This window comes from Neopelma chrysocephalum, unplaced genomic scaffold (genome assembly GCF_003984885.1).
Source record: "Neopelma chrysocephalum unplaced genomic scaffold, ASM398488v2 Primary Assembly neopelma1_97390, whole genome shotgun sequence".
Classification (NCBI taxonomy): domain Eukaryota; kingdom Metazoa; phylum Chordata; class Aves; order Passeriformes; family Pipridae; genus Neopelma; species Neopelma chrysocephalum.
In genome coordinates, this window is record NW_020926031.1 from 620,202 (window position 1) to 638,494 (window position 18,293).

The 18,293-nt window shown below is 54.1% G+C and overlaps 1 protein-coding gene across 1 annotated transcript in view; it reads right to left on the reverse strand.

The window, feature by feature from the left end:
- The window catches only part of TRIM8 (tripartite motif containing 8), a 30,846-nt gene extending 13,027 nt beyond the window's left edge, over positions 1–17,819 (reverse strand). The window contains exons 1-2 of the mRNA XM_027672469.1: positions 16,577–17,819; positions 15,634–16,289 (exon numbers count right to left, since the gene is read on the reverse strand). Of these exons, the coding sequence (XP_027528270.1) occupies positions 15,634–16,203 (570 nt within the window). The 5' untranslated portion in view covers positions 16,204–16,289; positions 16,577–17,819. The remainder of the gene's footprint in view (positions 1–15,633; positions 16,290–16,576) is intronic.
- Between the last annotated feature and the right edge of the window lie 474 nt (positions 17,820–18,293).

Consider the following 18,293-nt stretch of genomic DNA (forward strand, 5'->3'; position numbering starts at 1 on the left):
GGAGCAAGGAAAGCCAGGAAGAGGCACAGAGTTCAGCTCCATGTTTATGAAGGACAAGGTCCACATTTTCTTTGCCATCAGGGGTGTGAGGGAGGAGCACTTTTCCTCATCCCTTTCAGTTTTAGGGGGAAAATGTCCTGTTTTGGGGCTGCTAATAAATCAGTGCCAAAATTCACCCTGCTGCTGAGCCATCACTGGCACGAGGCTCCAGCTGCAGGCCCTGGCACAAGCCTGCCCTGCCCAGCACCAAACGCCCTTTGAGAAACCGGCTCTGGAGCACCCGCATCAGGGTATTGCTGGGAAAGCACAGGGGTTTGTGACATCCGGGAAGTTTCAGACATCCAAGCCCAGAGTACCTTGAGCAACCGTTTCAAGTCACTTGGGACCTCAGACTGACACCAACACCTGGAGCACATCTGGTCCAGATGACCAGTGTCGCCTTATGCTTCCTCCCCACCATGCCAGAAAATAAAATCTGGTCCCTGAAGCTACACTGACTGGGATTCACCAGATTTCACAATTTTTCAGAGCCTAAAAGATTGTGTAAAAACCTTTCCACCTGTGCTTGTGGTTTCTCAAATGCTTCAATCAATTTATATGGATGTTATGGGGGCCCTAACCTTCTCTTCTCCCTCTACTGTCTGTTTTCATATAGCTGCCCCTTCCTAACCATGGATCCAAATGAAAAATTACTCGAGTAAAAAAAAAAGCAGTCTCTTTTTTGTGGGATCATCTCCCCCAAGTGACTCTCAGAAGCACTCTGCCAGCTCCAGTGGTGGCAGTCTGGGCAGCAAAGGGAGGTTGTTCAGTGCTGAAACTCAGTCAAATCACAAAATCCTGCTCCTCACACAAGCCCTATTGCTCTGACATATCATCAGTGAGTTGCTCCTCCTATAACCCCCATGAAAAAATCAACAGGCTTTGGCAGCACCCCGAATCCAGCCTCAATCTGCTGCTGTCCCAGTCTTGTCTAGCTCTGTTACATTCCAAGATCTTCCTGACATGCTGAAATCTCAGGGTCCCAGCCAGTTGTCCCCAGATTGTGGCAGGGGGAATGGCTTGCCTTCCAAAGCAGCCATCCTGCAAAGACCCACTCCCATCACTTGGCAGCAAACTTACCCCCATCTGCAGCCCCTGCAAAATTGAGAAACCCTCACTCTCCCTTCCAAATAAACATCTTGGATTCAAGATCCAGCTGGCCTGTGTGATCTCAGAGCCTTCTCCCTGCAGGGGTGAAACACAGCCAGCCTCTTCCACCCTTCCTCCCATTGCAGGCTGAGCAGCCGCTCCCTTGCCCAAAGACCTCTGCTCCATACCCACGACAGCTGAGTCCTGCCATGGGGAGCCCTGAACTCTGAACAACAGCCCCTTAGGCTTCCTACTCCCCTGATTTCTAGTTTCTGCTGTGGAGGGAGCCTGGCCTGAGGATATGAAAGTACAAACAGGTTTTTTGGGGGAACTCAGATACCACCAAGGAGCAGAGCAGCAGCAGTGATACCCACGTGCACCCACATCCCAGCCATGAGACCATGGGCATGTGCCCCATCAGCATCTCATTTGGGGACGTAGAGATGAGGGGTCCAGCTGCACAGGCAGCTGCCAGACTCAGGAAGCACTAGAAAGAAAACCTTCCTTTGATTTAAAGGCCATGATTTTATTTTTTTTCCTCCCAACTGATCTAGTTAAACTTCCAACCGCTCAAGGCTATTTTAATTTGTACTGGTAAGTTAAATCAACACAAACAAGGGCAGAACAGGTTTATATGCACCTCTATTACTGGCCTGCACCAACTAGAGTGCAGCTACATTTCTCCAGGCACCTTTTTTTTCTCTCTAATAAAGATAAGGGGGGACGTTTTTTGTGCACCTTCAACTGACAAATGGAGCCTGAAAGTGAGTTGGGAGTCAAAGCCTTGAGGAAAGTCAAGGTGACTTATGCGCCAATAGGCTGGATTCAAAGAGCTTTGCAAAAATGCAGATCAACTAACAAGATTTATAAAACCCGTTAGGGGCTTAGAGGTCGCTTAATTCTCAGAGGTGCCAAGGAAAGTGCCTGACTCACAGAAGGATGGATGGGGTTTACAGAGGTGGCTATCTCAACCTTTCAGTTGCTTCAAGAAAAGGGGACTCAATTTCTCTTGGAAACGAGGTTTTGACATGCCAAAGTGTTTACTCTGAGCCTTGGCTCCTCCATCACCTACTTTAAAGAAAAAGAAACAAAGTCCTGTTGCTGCAGACAACTGTTACAAACATCTACTGAAAGCAACAGCAGAATCTGCTGCTTCAGCTCACCAGCGCCAGACACCACCCAGAGGAGTATGAGACTCAACCGCATTCGGCACACAAGTTAGAAAAAATAGAAGGGGGGAAAAGACTTTGCACTTCTACAGCTCCCCTGTGCCTGGTGTTTGCAGGCTGGAAGCAGCCTGTCAGCACCTGTGGGCAACCAAGGCAACGTACAGCCAGTCTATTCACCTCACTGACCACGACCACGACCTGCTGGATGCCGAGGACCCTCTGCTGCCTCCCTGCTGCGTTTTCTCCCTCCCCCATTTTTTTTGTGAGGTGGCTGTTGAGAACCTGAAAGCCCGGATTATAATCTTTATGAATCCCATAGTTAGATCGTGCTGAACAGCAGCCCAGCAATACCAGATGTTCAAACAAAGCTGCCAACCGACAGCTGTCTGCAGCTTGCAGCGTGTTTTTACTTTAAAATGCAAAATGATACCAATCTATATTAAAAGAGAGACGTTCTGAGTCTTGCGATAGCAGCTGAAGCCGTGGATATTGCTCTTTCACGCAGGGTGTGGCGGCAGAAGGAAATATCTCAAAAACTACTGCTTAAGCTACCCTCCCAGCCCCCCCAAATCCTGGCCCCTTTCCTAATGGGAAGGAGACTCACGTTACTGCCTGAGTGCCGTGAATGTACCAGTGCGTGTCCAAACAAGCCAGCAAAAAGAAAAATGCAGCATGAACAAACACCATCTAATGAAGGATGCCAGAACGAATCTGGGCGCTGCCCGCACCTGGCTCTCAACAGCGTGCAGAGGACAAAATGACACATGGGGGGACAGAGGGAACTGGGGTGGAGGGTGCAGCCCCTCCTGCACCAGTGACCAAAGTGAGAAAGCAAGGTCCCTTCTGGCAGCAAAGCATCACCAGTAGAAGCTAGGGATGGAGTGGCATCTTCCACTGCTTCAGCCCATCTACCCAGCGTCCCACCTTGGGTTGTCCCACATCCCTCTAAGCTTATGTAGCACTGACCCCAGTGGGGAAACTCTTCCTCTGAGATTTGACGTGTAGCAGGTTTTGAACTTGAGGTTTTGAACTTGCACTGCTTTGTACCTTTATCTGTTAGGCTGGCTGGGACCAGGCACAAAGCCGTACACCCTGCAACCTTTTCCTCATGTCAGCTGCTGGGGAAGACAAGAACCGGAGCTCAGCCTTGCTCTCCATTATTCTTCCCTCTGGAAATGCAAGCCACCCACAACCACTGCATTTTGGGGATGGCAAGTCCCAAACACGCTAGGCATGGCAGAGTACTCCTGGATTGCAGGAATTGTTTGAAGAGGGCTCTGACTTACTCAAACGTGACGTCCCAAATTCCCCACCAGCCACGATCACAGGAAATCTTTGGGACCGGTCCCAAGGCTGCCTCATTGTGCTCTGAGCAGCAACAGCATGAATGAATCATGCTCCTCAAAGTGTTGCCCAGCTCCCAGCAACATACTCGGGACCAAAATATTTACATTGCAAATGAGTAAGAACAGGACCAGATCCCCTCCCCAGCACGGTGACATAAAAAGGCCAACCTGGTCTTGCATCAAGCAAGTGGGTGGCAGGAGGATAGAAAAGCAGGAGGCAGAGATGAGCCCTGTGCCTCGCAGCCTGGCTTTGCCCAGCGATGTTGAACCAGAACCCTTCTCCTTGACAGCAAAATTCCCGCAGCGGTGAGCACTGAGACTCCAATCCCCGTCCTACCACGCTCATGCTGGAGCTCAGCAGCAGGGTGACACGTGAGGGAGCATGCTGGGACCTGTAGTTTCCAGCCAGCCAGCTGCAAAATGCCATCCTCCAGTAAGCACATCTCAAATTAAAGCGATGCGAGGCCCCCAAGCTCCTGGCAAGGCGCCAGCCACGGCTTCTTGTTGGCAGGCGCTTGGCCAATTCCCATGTGTTGTATTAGCCCTTTCCAAGGAGCAGCCAAAAGCCCACACCCCGCAAACTCCCTTGCAGCCGAGCTGCAACCTGCCCTTGCTGAAGAGACCTGTCTGCATGGACAGAGCCCTGGTGCAGCCCTGCTCCTGCCTTGGTGATGGGCCCCTCCACTTCTGCTGCATGGCACTGAAACACTGACCCTGGAGCAAGACCCTGCAGCCAGCACTGGCCAAGCTTCAGCTATATCAGGTCCAACGTTGTATCCCTCGAGGGGTCCAACAAAGATGCCACAAAAGCAATCAGAGTCATAGGCAGCAAGAAGCAACACACTGGAGTGGTGCTTTCAGACAGAGCACCACAAGCAAGGCAAAACCACCAAATCACCACACCGACAAGGCTGGGGACAACCCCCTCTCTATAGCACCCTGGACGGGCATGCAGCCTCTCCTGAAGTGCTGCTGCCCCATGCTGCAGCACAGCCAGACTGTATGTCAACCCCTGGGGAATGTGGCACCCTTCTCCTTGCCTGCTCACCCTCCCTGCTCCGGAGGAAATCGTGCGCCCGGCTGATGTCAGGAGGCATCACTTCACACAAAGGCCAGGCTTCCTGGCAGGGAAGGGGTGGGGGAGTGGGGAGGAAGGGGAAGAGGAGCCCGGGGCAAAGGCAAGCAGCATTTCCAGCTCCTTGTGTGTGCACGAGAGGCAGCATCGGGAGACAGCAAGGCCCCTTCTACTTTAATCACCCTTGCACTCAGGAAAGAGAGGCAACACCCTATTTCTCAGTGCCCTTCACAGGAGCTACAGCATGGCCCTGCCCTGAAAAGCTGTGATGGAGCACCCTGTGCACCCCTTTAAGGATGCAGAGAAAAAAGGGACTCAAGTCTACCTTAATTTGCTTCTGCAAATAAACCATTTACATCTTCTTCACCTCAGCCAGGCTGCTGCTGAATAAGGGAAGCTCTCTGCTCAGCACCCAACTAGGAGAAAAGCCACTTCTATGACCAGATCTAACACCAGCACCCCCAAAATGGGCATGAGTGCACACCCCACCTATCTTCAGCTCATGGGTGGCTAAACACTTGTACCCACAAATTGATAAATACAGGTAAAATAACATATTGAGAACAAAGTCAAGAGTGAGCTGCAGTCCTCATCTCCTAAACTCCTCTCCCCAATGCACTCCCCAAAGCCAAGTATCTTTGCAACACACAGCATTTCATGACCTCCTGCTTCAGCCTCTCCTCTCCTTCCTCCTCCACCTTCCAGGGTCCCAGCTCATCCCCAGGCAGCAAAAGCAGCTGGTGGCCAGCACCAGGCTGCACTGCTTTTGTCTCCACCTCAGCCACGCTCCCAAGGACAGGAGCACTCTGGATCAGCTGCATGGGGACCAGTGAAGAGGGCTTGGCTGTAGGGGACCTGCAGGATCTGGTCAATGTTGACTGAAGACGGTAATCACTGATATTGCAGGGGGCAGCCGGGAAAGGTAGGTTTGGGATATGGGCACCGCCAGGGAATAACTGTAAAGGAGCAAACCCTACCACTCTCCTTCAACATGCTGACTTCTGCTCCTAGGAGGAAACCTGTCATTGGTTTTTAATCTTGCCCGATTACGGGACAGCCTTTGACATTATTGATCTCAGGCCCCTGAAGTATCATTTATCTTCCAGGTTTGACTTGGCGATCGGAGCTCAACAGCTCAGACTCCAGTCAGCTCCATCCTCCCAGGGAGCCAGGGGAACTGCTCTGCTCAACTCCAGTCCTGCTGATGCAGGTGAGCCATATTCGAGGCTCAGTTTCCACCCTGGAATGAGGTGGCTTTCACCAGATGCCCTCTCCCTACCTGGCATTTCATCTTCTGACTCAAAAATCCAGCTCCTCAGGTCTCTGGCAGATCAGCAGTGCTTTCTCGAGCTTGGCAGTCCATGGTGTCTCCAGCGTGCACTGCTTCCCCCTTTCAGTTTCATTATCCTCTTTCAAAGAGGATGCAGGGAAAGCACAAATGTTATGGGATGTGCTGAGAACTGCACAGAGAATGGGGGAGCAGTGCCAGCATGCAGGGTACAACCAGAGAAGCCATTTCTAGCTGTGACTGCACTGCCATTTTCTAGAGCAGAAGGACCAACAACAGCAGCTCCTCATTCCCTGGAGAGATCGCACCCAGAGGAACCCAGCAGCCAGTGCAGTTCTGTGGTGGCTTCCCCTTACCTGCTGGCCAGCAAAACTGCCTTGGGGCCAGCTCATGATTTCTGCTTGACCTTCAAAATGTTAATGCCTGCTTCCTCCACTAGGCACAAGAGATGGGCCCACAGGTTCCCTCTCCCATGGTTACCTCCATCTTCCACCCAAGCTGACAGACACTCCCAGCCTCTATTGTTTGGGAAGAACAAGGTTCTCCTCAAATGTCTTTGTCAACAGTTACTGGGTGCAGTGTGTGCGTGAAGGCTGCCTTTTCAGATGCCTTCTCTCTCTCTCTCTCTCTCTCTCTCTCTCTCTCCCCTGCAAAGTCAGGCCTTGTGTTTTGGGAAGGAGGAACATTTCCTGAGGAAGGCTCCAGCAGGCAGTTTTTAACGCACAGAGGAAGGTTTAGCTTTTGCTCGTTGCCTTGTTATTGTTTATCAGATTGCTGAAAAGCACTTTGTTAAATGGGGATTAGTACCATGTGTGTTCATAGATCATAGCAGAAGCCAGCCTGGGAGGAAGCACCTGTAAGGGTACAGCTAGCAGGGTCCATGTTCTGCAAGGTACCACCATCAGCAAAGAGAGCTCCAGTCTCCAGGATTGCCGTCCCACACTTCCACAGACTTCCTGATTCCCTAGCAGGTCCCCCCAGCTCTGCTTACCTCTTCTTTAGGGTAATACCCTGACTTTCTGACTCAGATTTTAGATTGTTGCAGAGATTAAAATGACCTTTTTCTCCCCCGTTGTAAGTAGAATGCTTAACTGAAAAACAGTCCTTGGTTTTACCTGCTGGGCTCACACCCTCTGGAGATGCATTTGGCAAGGAGTGGTCTTCACATGAGGTGCTATTTCCAGTTCCCTGCCTGGATGTCCTGTTGTGCAGGATGCCAGCAAACAGAGGCAGGAAAATGACTCCAAAATGTGCTCCCATTCCCTTGTAGGGGCCAGGTCCTGTGCCCACCCCCTACAACCAAACCACCTCTGACTGAAACAAGGCTCGCAGGCCTCAGCCACTCAGCCACAACAGTGCAGCTGGGGCAGGAGAGCTGCAGTAATTCCCTCCCGGATCTGGCCACCCCCATTACTAAGGGGCTAGCACAATACCAGAGGGAAGGGGGAGCGCAGCACCCCCCCCCGCACTGTCCCCAAAGGGTCTGCAAGGGGGACAGAGACCTCGCAGCGCATTTATTCCGCTCCATCCATTTGAGAGGCACGCTTCAAGGGGCTTTTTGCCGTCAGAGGCGGGTGCACCAGGACAGGAAAAGAACAAAGGGAGGCACCGGCACCCCCAGCCCTTTGTCTGAGCGCAGAGGAGTTCACCTGCAGGGAAAACCTGCTCCCACCGCAGAGGCAGCAGCTCCACACAGATTCGGATGGGGAGAGGGATGCAGCCCCACCACCCCCGCTGCTAGAAGGAGGATAATGAGCACAAGGATGCAATCACATTACCCTCTCTCTCCCCTTGCCACACGCACAAGCCCGTTACAGCTCACACCAACCCCCCCGACTTTCCAACAACCGCAACCAGCAATAAAAACCATTGCCACAAAAATAGCAACCCACCCCCCAAATGTGATCGATCTGTGTCTGCGTGTGGCCGAGCACCAAACCCTGGAGCTTGGCTCCACTGACCAGGATTGACTGGGAGGGAAGGGGGTGGGAGACTAGTTTCCAGGGGATGGGGTTTTAAAGCCACACAATAACTGGCTCAAATGAGGGTTTAGATTAAGCTGTCGTATGGCAAGGGAAAACACTGCCTCCATTAGGACATGGGGGATTTTCTTTCCCTTTCTCCAAAGCTACAGCTCTAGGATGAAGCTTCCAGGTCACCAAGGCAGAGAGAGGAGAACTGGGTGATGCTGAGCAAATGGGGGATCCTGAACAGGGAGAGATGTGTGGAGGGAGGAAAGGGCAGATCAGCCCTCCCCAAACCCTGGATCATACAGTCGGCTGGTCTGACAATGTTTACTCATATTTCAGAGAGACACAGCCATCCGGAACGTCACTCCCTGCCAACTGCCTCATCTGGAGCCATCCGCAGCTCGGCTCTTCCCAGCCTGCTCCAGAGACAGCCCTCCCCCAAAGCATCCACACAGCAAGGAACTGAAAAAAGGACAGGTAGGGGGAAGAGAAGAAACAGATAAACTAAATAGATTTGTGTTTAATTTTTTTTTTTAGCAGTTCTGGTACATTATCCCAGCAAACGGATGACTTCGAGTGCACATTACATTGACAGCGCTGCTGCAGAGTGGCAGGGCGCTGCTCTGAGCTGGGAACTTCTGCTCATGTTACCATCACAAGAGAATCACAAGACAGAAGAGGGACAATCATGATGCCCTGGTGCAAATGGGCTGAAGCTGTCCTTATCAGAAAGGATTTGGGACTGGGAGCCTCTTCCCTGAGTTCATCTGGGGGACATATGTAAAAACTTTTGCGTGCATCTACAGTCTCATGCCTGTAAATAACTGTCCCTCCCTCTGTATTTGGAACCAGGCATCTTTTCCTCCCATTCCCAAGCACGCTGGCTGTAGCTCTCCTGGGAAAAGAAGGAGTGGATGCCTCTATCAGTCCTTCTCCTGTGGAGGAAAGAGAAGGACATCCCTGATCCTGGGGTGCTGAACACCTCCCCACTGGTCCCCCAGCACCCGCTCCACCTTCTCTACCAGCAAACAGAGGTTCATTGCAGAAAATTGGCTACTACTGCAAACCAGCTCAGCAGCTCCAACTCCTCTGTGCCATTCCCCTTATTCCAACCAAATCAGCACCCCCACAGCCTACAGGCTATTGATAAATGCAGAAAGTTGACAAAGTCACCAGAACCTAGCCCAGATCCACAGCATTTTATTTTTTTAAAAGCAAAAAAGCCAGGCCAGACCAGATTCTGCCCCAGAGCCCGCGTGGCAAAGCAGAATCCAGCTCCAAGTGTTTATTTATAAATCCGTATATACATGTACATTTGAATTCTGACAGAATTAATTCTGGCATCCAACTAATTCAAAGCATTCCTCCCCCATCACACTACTGTTGCAGGCCAGCCCTGCACAGAAGCTGATTATAAAATGCTGCACTAGCCAGGCATTTCTGCAAAGGCTTGTGCTATTGAGCATTCAGTCTTTCCTTGCTTGGCTATTTCATTGTTTCGGTGTCGATCCCTCCTCTCTTGCCCTGTGTTTCCTGGTTACTTTTGTCCCTGCTCTGGAAGCACTGCTGCTCTCAGCCCCATTTCAGTGTCAGATTGAAAAAAAATACCAAAACAATTACATGAAATTAAATAAAAGAAAAGAAGAAATTATCACCATGCACCAAGATTTCCAGTAAACAGATAGGTAACGAGCAAAAAATAGGCCAATATGCTGCAAGGCAAGCTGCAGACAGATCTGGGGATAGAAAACCCGTTGCCTGCCTCCCAAGTACAGCTAAGAAATCCCTGTGTGGTCACACGCTGTCCTCTGGAGCAGAGAGGAGAGAGGTCAGGGCAGCCAGCACTGTAAGAGCCTCTTTATTCTTGGGCAGTTGCATGAATCTGATCGCTTGTGCCCTTTGTGAGACATGGAAATCTGCCTTCTCCTTCCACCCCCTTCACCAGCCCCTCTTCTGCTCCCCCACTCAGATGGGGACAGAGGCAACTCTTCAGCTCCAGAGGAAACGACCAGAGCAGCAGAGAGGCCATGGATGCTGCTCGGGCAGGACCGGGCCAGGCTGAGCATGCAGGAGACCTTGAGGACAGTGGTTTTTTGGAGCAAGAGGAGGGGACAAGAAGAGAAGGATGGTCTTGGGACTGACACATCCCTTGAAGGGCTCACCCAGGCTCCCACATGCAAGGCACAAAGGTGAGAGGTGGAAAAAAGTCCAGGGTGTCACACTGCAGGTCATGTCTCTCCTACTTTTCCCTCTCCACCATGCTCATGAGGTTGAAAGATCATGAGAGCGGCACGCTGCATACCTCCATGCCAGCAGCTGCATGATGCTCACATAAATATCACAGGTTGGATTTAGATTAAACAAGGGTCTATTATGCCCCATCACCAGCAAAAGCTGGGCTTGCACCTCCTGGTTCAGAGACCAGACCACAACAGCCCAATTTCAGGGGCTCATTCAAAGTCACCACCTGGGGATGTCTTCCAGGTGGAAAAAGCTCTAGGCCAGGGCTGCCTGGCAAGGGTGGGCAAGCCTGTGCCCAGACATACCCACCTGCAAAGTACAGACAACCTCTATATACCACAGGGTGGTAAGCCTGGGCTATATTTTCTTCCTATTCCTTCCAAAGCAACTCAAGGTCCTCAGATGAACCTCTCTTTTCCTATCCTCCTTCCACCTCCCATTTCAAGAGTACCCATCCACACTGCATTATCCCCCATGGGGAGGAAGAGAGCACTCTCCACTGCAGCCCCTGTCCTACTCCTTTACCACAGCTGTCCCCTCCACGCAAGCCTCCTCCCTCCCACCCAAACCCACCAGGCTGCCTTCTGGCATCCTCCATCTCTGCTGTCACTTCTTGGATTTACTCTGCACAGCAGACTTGCAGCTGCAGGTCTGGAGCAACCGCTGGCAACCTGATGGGCTAAGGGCAAGGAAAATGCTCAAGCTTAGCAGGAAAGCAGCGGAGAAAAGCCCTTAATCCAAACCCCAGGGAGGCAGGAGACTGCTCCAGTTCAGCCAAAGATCTGGGACCGCCAAGATACCCACTGCTGCTTGGCCAGCAAACCCAGAGGGGTTTGCAGCAGGGTGGCTCAGCCCCCCCCCCACCAAGACCTCTCTAGGGCAGCACAGGCTGGTATGGGTTCAAAATATCAGTTGAAATATGCTGCCCCTGACAACACGGCACAGCAAAGCCTGACAGATCAATGATGGTGAGTGGCACAGAACTAGGAAGCCAGACTAGGTGGGTGCTGGGATTTGTGCCACTGCCCAAGGCCCAAGGAGTCAATGCTGATCATGGCAGCTTGACCAACTGACAGCATCCCAGGGCACAATGATCAGTCACATTTAGGAGCACAGTGCCAGACTCCTGAGGCCCCTGAGCAGGAATCAGGGAATGGGCAAAGTCAGGGGAGGGAGAGACCTGGGTTAGGCTGACCTAACCCCTGGGTTGGGCTGGCGGTTCAGCTCTAGGGTGCTGGTGGAAGTTCAGATGGAGGATGCAGGGAGAAGCTGCCCAACTCCAGCTTTATAGGACCGACTGCAAAAATTGTCTGGGGACCAGGTATGCTCAAAGAGTGCCACAGCGAACACCCGCCAGGCACCAGCCCACACCATCTACAGTCACAAGAGCTAAATTAACACTCAAGCACTCGGGCACTTGCACTCACAATGCCTCCAGTGAGCTGCGTGCCACGCTTCTCATAAACAAGTCATCTGGAAAATAAGTAAGCCTGTAAAAATCCAGTCCATCACAAGTTACCAAACCTGTTTCAGAGTAAAACAACCTACAGCAGCTCATGCCAGAAGCCTGGCAGTGGAGCTGATCCCAGCCTCCCCACCAGTGGGGCTCCCTAGGTCTCAGCAAAACATCCTGGGCAGAGACGGCAGCGTGGGGATGCAATGGGACTCACTGGTGGCCAACGCTGGCAAAGAACCTGAGTTTCTGGTACTGACTTGGGATTCATCTCTTCCTGTGCTCCTACCAAGTGCTCACCTCCTCTCTTTCTCATAATTTAGAAAGCATGTGAGCTGGTCTTATGTGGGGTGCTGCCAAGAAAGTAAGCCCAAATCCACAGAGTTGCAGGTGGACTCAGCAGCCCAATCCCTGTCCCCCTGGATTTGCTGAATGGGCACTGGGGAGGAAGCGCCTGTAAGGGTGCAGCTAGCAGGGTCCAACATGGCCACTGCTGGGTGCTGCTCCTACACACCTGCAGGAGGATCTCCAATGTTTTCCTTCAGGTTTCAGCACCACAGCACATTTTCTCCCTCTTAATGTTCAAACCACAAAAGATCCTCAGAATGTGAAGGGATTTCTCCCAATTTCCAAAAAACGTACTGCAAGCTAAGTCATGGGGAAATCTATCTCCTTCCCCTGAAACAAAACAGAAGCAGGAGAAAAGGCCCTCTACCCAAGCCGCTTTCCACTGGTGGCACCTCCAGCGAAGGACAGGCAGTTGGGACAACCCCAAACAAGCTCTGATGTACCTGGCCTCAATCAACCCTGCGCCACACAAAGACAGGCAAACATGGTAATACCCTGCAAGTGAGTCCCTTTCTCTGCCTGCTGACCCATGCTCCAATCCTGGCAATGTATTTTCCCTTTCTGGATGGGGGGGGAAACAAAAAAACAACACATCAACCTCAAGCTGGAGCAACTTTCTTTTTCAACCCTAAAAGGAGGTTCCCCCATGCAGGCAGAAGGCACGTGGCTGGTGCAGCAAAGGCAAAGATGGAAGAAAAAATGTTTCGTTTTGAGACCTTGACACAGACAAAATGACAAGAAGTAAAAAAAAAGAAAAAAAAAGAGCACGTTGTCGGCTTTTCCCCCCCTCTCCTCTTTAAGCACTACAAAAACAGGAAACAAAGGAGAAAACATCTCACGGGGGGAAGGGGAGGTAAGCACTTTATACGCCCACGAAAGAAAGATTAACCACATATTTTATTTACTGTTTGTATTACGGTTGCACCGTGGAGTTCAACTAATTCTGAGCCAGGGCTCTGCGGGTTTGTGCAGCGCCTAACGCTGAGCAGGGTCCTTCCCCCAAACCCACCAAGCGCGTGCCTCTGCTTCAGGCAAACCCTGCACAGACACCCTCTTTCCTCCCGCAGACACCTCCTGCCTCCAGCCTCTTTCCCCCACCATGAGCACTCCTGCCCTAACTGCCAGCTCACAGCTGACAAAGCGCTGGTATTGTCCCCAAGGAGTTCTGAGCCCCTTTTCCCCTTCAAACCAGCCTGTAACTGGGGGTAAGGTGCCCTTTGAGACATCTGGCAGCACAGCCAGAGGAATAAATGCTAAAATGGGAAGTTATAGGGAGAACGTTTGCAGGCTCCGGTCCCTCCTCCAGGCTATGGGGGCCACCACCACCACACCAGGTCGATGTTGCAACCCCCACGCTGGCAAGTCCCCTGCACCAAGGACAGGGCTCCGAGCCTCCCAACTTTGACTCATTTCTCAATTAACGGCTTTCCGAACGCAAGCCACACATGGAACAAACCTCTCACAATGGGGCCTCCCCCGGACCTCCCAAGCCCGGTGTTACTCATCTGCCCCCTAGCCCCAGCCCTTCTTTCCCGGGATGCTCCAAGTGTGGCTCACTGCCGCCGCAGGGTGAGCAAGCAGCCAGGAATCCCGGGCCTGGCTCCCGCAGGCGGGAAACTGTCACCAGCTAAGCTCACGCACCCTAATTCGGGAGCCGACCAGGCCACCTTCCTTGCTGGCTGGCAAGGGGTGGCTTTCACCCAGAGACCTGGCCAAGGCTATGGAGCAAGGGCTGGCAACCTGCTGGGAGATTTTCCCAGGGGATCAACCCTGCTCTAGCTGCTTCATGGAAGAACTGCTTCAACTACAGGGGGGATCCTTTGGACCCATGGTCCCCCAGCTTCGTGCTGTCCTTCATTGCCCCAGACTCCGAGCACCCAACCGAGCCATGCGCCCAGCGGGAAGAGACAAGTTTATCATCACAGAGAAAGGAAATTAAGATAACGTGGCGATGGAGGCACCGAGGGATTTGGCCAAGGTCACAAAATAATTCTGCGGCTCTACAATACAGCTGCCCGACACTTTTGGTGTCTGGCCACGTATCCTAAAATTTCAAGCCAGGGCCAAAATCCAGTCTAGCTGGTGGCAGCTTTCTGCCAGGTCATTAACAGTGTGCATCCGCAAGAAGCGGCGAATATCCAGCCATAACAACGGCAGCAGCAACAAAAAAAAAAAGCCACGCTGCAAGATCGGGAACAGATGAGATCGAAGTGTCCTGGAAAAGGACCTGGAAAAATAGTTTTGGTCCCTGGCTAAAGCTCCTGGGAGATGCACATGCGAGCCCCATCCCAGCACCGCGCAGCCCTCCCGAGGTGGCTCCCCACCCTGGCAGAGGGAAACCAAAATGACTCCCTATAAATAGAAGCAGAAAAGCGCTTCTCCAAAAGCCTGACTGGGTCTTTCCCCTTCCAGCGTGTGTGGCGGAGCTGCTGGCACCTCTGTGGAGGTCTCTGGTTTTCCCCCAAAAAACCTGGAGAGGAAAATAACCTTCCTGTGAGCTCAGGCTGGCTCCTCTGCACAGAGCTGCCTCCCCCCCCCGACTTCCAGGCCTGGCCATCCAATTGGAAAGTAATTATACTGCAATTTTTATTTATGACTTCTTTTTTTTTTTTTATTGCTAAATGGTGACTCATTTTGGCAACATTAAAATACACAGGAAATCATCCCCATTTTACAGTAATCACCATTCAATTCATTGTTAAATATTTATTCGGCAGACAAGCGCCGGGCCTCTTTCGAAGGGTCGGAGGGGGAGAGGAGGGGCAGCCCTGGACAGAGGGAAGGTGGTAGTGGGGTCACGGCAGGGCTGCCTGCAGGGTTGGTAAATGCCCGCCAGGAACTGGAGGGTGGGGAGCCAGGGGTGAAAGCTCCTGCCAGATGGCCTTGCCACAAGCAAAACACAGACTCGCTTTCCCTCAAATCCAGCACTACAGCCCATGTTGCTCAAGGGAGGAGGTGCAGCCCTGTGCCCCCTAATAAAAATCCCATTATTTGTCCAAACCCCAAGCCTGAATCTCTATCAGTAAGACATCATGGGTCTCTGACACGAAGCTCTTCCATTGCCGGGGGGAAGGGGATGGCAGCCACCGGGTCCCAGTGGGAGGCGGTGGGAAGAGCAGGCAGTTTGACATTCACAGGCCTTACAATGGATGGGGTCCGCTCCTGCGGCCGCTTTGTCCTCCCAGGAAGCCCAATTTCGAGGCGACTTGACCTCAGATGCAGGCAGCTCCTCTGCCTTCCTCCGAACGGCTGCACAGCCCAACAGGACCCTGGGAGGTGACCCCTCCAGACCCCCCTGGCCCAGGACCTCGACCCTTCACTGCATAGCCCAGACCCAAGAGGCTGTAGGTCCTACAGCTCAACAGCCACAAAGGCCTCCTGCCGCAGATCCCCTTCCCTGGGGAGCCCTCCTGGCACCCCCGGGCTCTGTCACTGCTTGGCTGGGGAGGCCACCTAACATGTCCGCCGTGGGGGGACCGGGTGGAGGAGGAGCAATGCCAGGGTGGGTTTTGTGTAGGTCCTACACAAGCACAGGGGAGCAGACTCAGCAGGGAAGAGGGTGGCCCGATGCCCCTGGGCTGGGCAAACCCGGGTGTCCAGGACGGTCCGACTCACCCGGATCTCATTGCGGCGGATCTCCACGTCGCACACCGAGTGTCCCTGGTGGGCCCCGCTGTAGTAGCAGCAGAACTGGCAGACGGCCACCTGCTCGGCCTCGCAGTGGTACAGCCGGTAGGCGTTGTGCTGGGGGCAGCTCCAGGCCCGCACGTCCTCCGCCTCCACCAGGAGATGCCCCCGGGCCGTGGAGGGTTGCTGCAGGTGGGTCTGGACATGGGACTGGCAGCACGGAGCCTCGCACCTCAAACAGATCTTCTGTGCAGGCAGCGGCGGGCCCCGGCGGCAGAAGACGCAGTGCAGGACTGAGGGGGGCTTCTCCAGGTTGAGGGAGTTGAACTTCTCCACAATGTTGGTGAGCTTCAGGTTCTTCTCCAGGTTGGGCTTTTGGTTGTAGGCCTGGTTGCACTCCGGGCACCGCACCAAGCCCGACTCCTTGGCCCACGCCTCCCCGATGCAGCCTCGGCAGAAGTTGTGCTTGCAGGGCAGCTGGACTGGCTCCACAAAGACGTGCAGACAAATGGGGCAGATGAGCTCCTCTTCGAAGCAGTTCTTCCAATTCTCGGCCATCTCTGCCGGCAGCTCTGGCGACACTTCCCCCGAGCCACTTCGGTCGCTCAGTGCGGTCTAGGGGCGGACGCCGGGGTCTGTCCTCCCTGCAAGGGGAAGGCTGAGGGTGAACGGACAGGCTCCCCCCTCCCCGCAGCACGCGCCATAAATAATAAACCGCAGCAGATTTTAAAATCGGGGATAAAATAAACCACAGAGCAGCACTCTAGGAATATCCGGCAAGAAAATGCGACGTCCCCGTCGCTTTGTTAAAAAAACAACACAAACGGTTAAAAAACCCCAACATGATCTTGTTGGACTTACAGCCCAAAGTCCTAACCACCCCTAAAAGCCATTTGCTCCTTTTTACCCCAGAAGGTGAATAGAAACTTACCAAAGGTTGAAAAAAATCCATACAAAATCCAGCAGCAGAGTCCAAGTTCCATATAAAGCTCCTAAATTTAGCGCTCCGGATCAGATTTTTCTTTTCTTAGGTTTGCAACTGACATTCAATATTTTAAGGGGACTTTTGTCCCCCACCAAACCTGGCCAACAGCTGAGGGCACCGACTCGCTCGGGCTTTTTTTTCTCCCCTGGATTTCTCCTCCCTCTTCCCCTGATGGGAGTTGGGAATCAGAGTCTTTTAAAGGAAACAGATCAAAGGGTTAAGATCCAAAATGGGAAAAGGAGGAAGATTAAAAAAATAATAATAATAATAGCGACGATGACGATGGCGGAAAAACGAATTCTCTCCGCGGCCCCCGAGATTTGCTTCTAAATCGGAGGAGCAGCAGGAAAAAAAAGGAAGGGGGGAAAAAAAAGATAAGACAGAAAAAAAAAAAAAAGAGGAGAAGAAAAAAAGCCCTCTCGCCTGCTTCGAGATTGCGAGGTCTTGAATGGGAGAGCTCGGTCATTCAGAGCAAACCCCAGCCAAGCACAGCCCGCCCAGCTCCTCCGACGCTACCGAAGAGGGATGGGAGAGGGGACGGGCTTTGCAACGGGGGGATCTGAGCCCCGCGGACCCCGAATCAACCTGCTCCCACTTCCCACCGGGGCTGGGGGGAAAAAAGGGCGCCCGGGAGGGTCCGACCTAGCCCGCTCTCATGGCCGGCCGGGGGGTCGCAAGCCCCCGACGGCAACAATGAGCTGGGACGCGGGGACGGTGCCCGAGCCGCCGGCGGAGGTGCCTTCCCCGGCGCGGCCCCGCCGGGAAGGGGCGAGGCGGCGGCGGGCAGCCGGGAGGAGCGGCCGGAGCGAGCGGTTCCGGGAGAGCCGAGTCAGCTCTCAGCCATCTTGAGCTGCCCGGCTGGAGAGCGGAGACCGGGGGCGCGTTAAAAATAAAATAAAAAGAAAATTAAAAAAAAAGGGTTTTAAAAAAAAATTATAAATAAAGTCACCGGAACAACCCCGCTCCCGGGAACCGCCTCCCCCGCCCGCCCGCCCGGCGAGGCTCTGCGGAGGGGCTGCGGGGCCAGGCGAGTCCGAGCCGAGCCGTCCTGTCCCGTCCCGGCGGGGCCGATCAGCACAGCCCCCCGCGCCCGCCCCCGCCGCCTCCAGCCATCTTGGGGTCGCCCTGGGCGCCGGAGCCCCACGCCCCGGCTTCCTCCCGCCGCCCCCGGGGAGGCGGCCGCGGCCGGGGGGGGGGGAACGAGGAGCGAGGCGGGCGGGGGCGCGGATCCCCGCAGCGGGGAGGGGAAGCGGGGGCGGCGCCTGGGAGGCTGCCGGGCTCAGCCCCGGCGCTGGGGGCCGGGGCGGCGGCGGCGGGGGGCGGGCGGGGCGGCCATGGGGGCGGCGGCCGCGGGGGATCGATCAACCGGGGGAAGGGGGGCACGGACGGGCGCGCCACGCCCCGGCGCGCCGAGGGGCCGCCCCGCTCGGGAGGCGGCCGGGGTGGGCGGGCGGAGCGGAGGCGCCGGTGTCGGTGTCGGTAGGTCCCGCCGGACGCCACCGCCACCACCTCGGAGCTGCCGGTGCCGCTGCGCTGCGGCGGGAACAGCCCCGCCTCGGCCGCAGGACCGCCCTGCGCGTCACCGGGCACCACCCCCGCCCCGCCCCGGGGCCGCGCCGCCGTAAAGGGGACACGGCCGGCGGTGGGGCCCGGCACGGTGCTG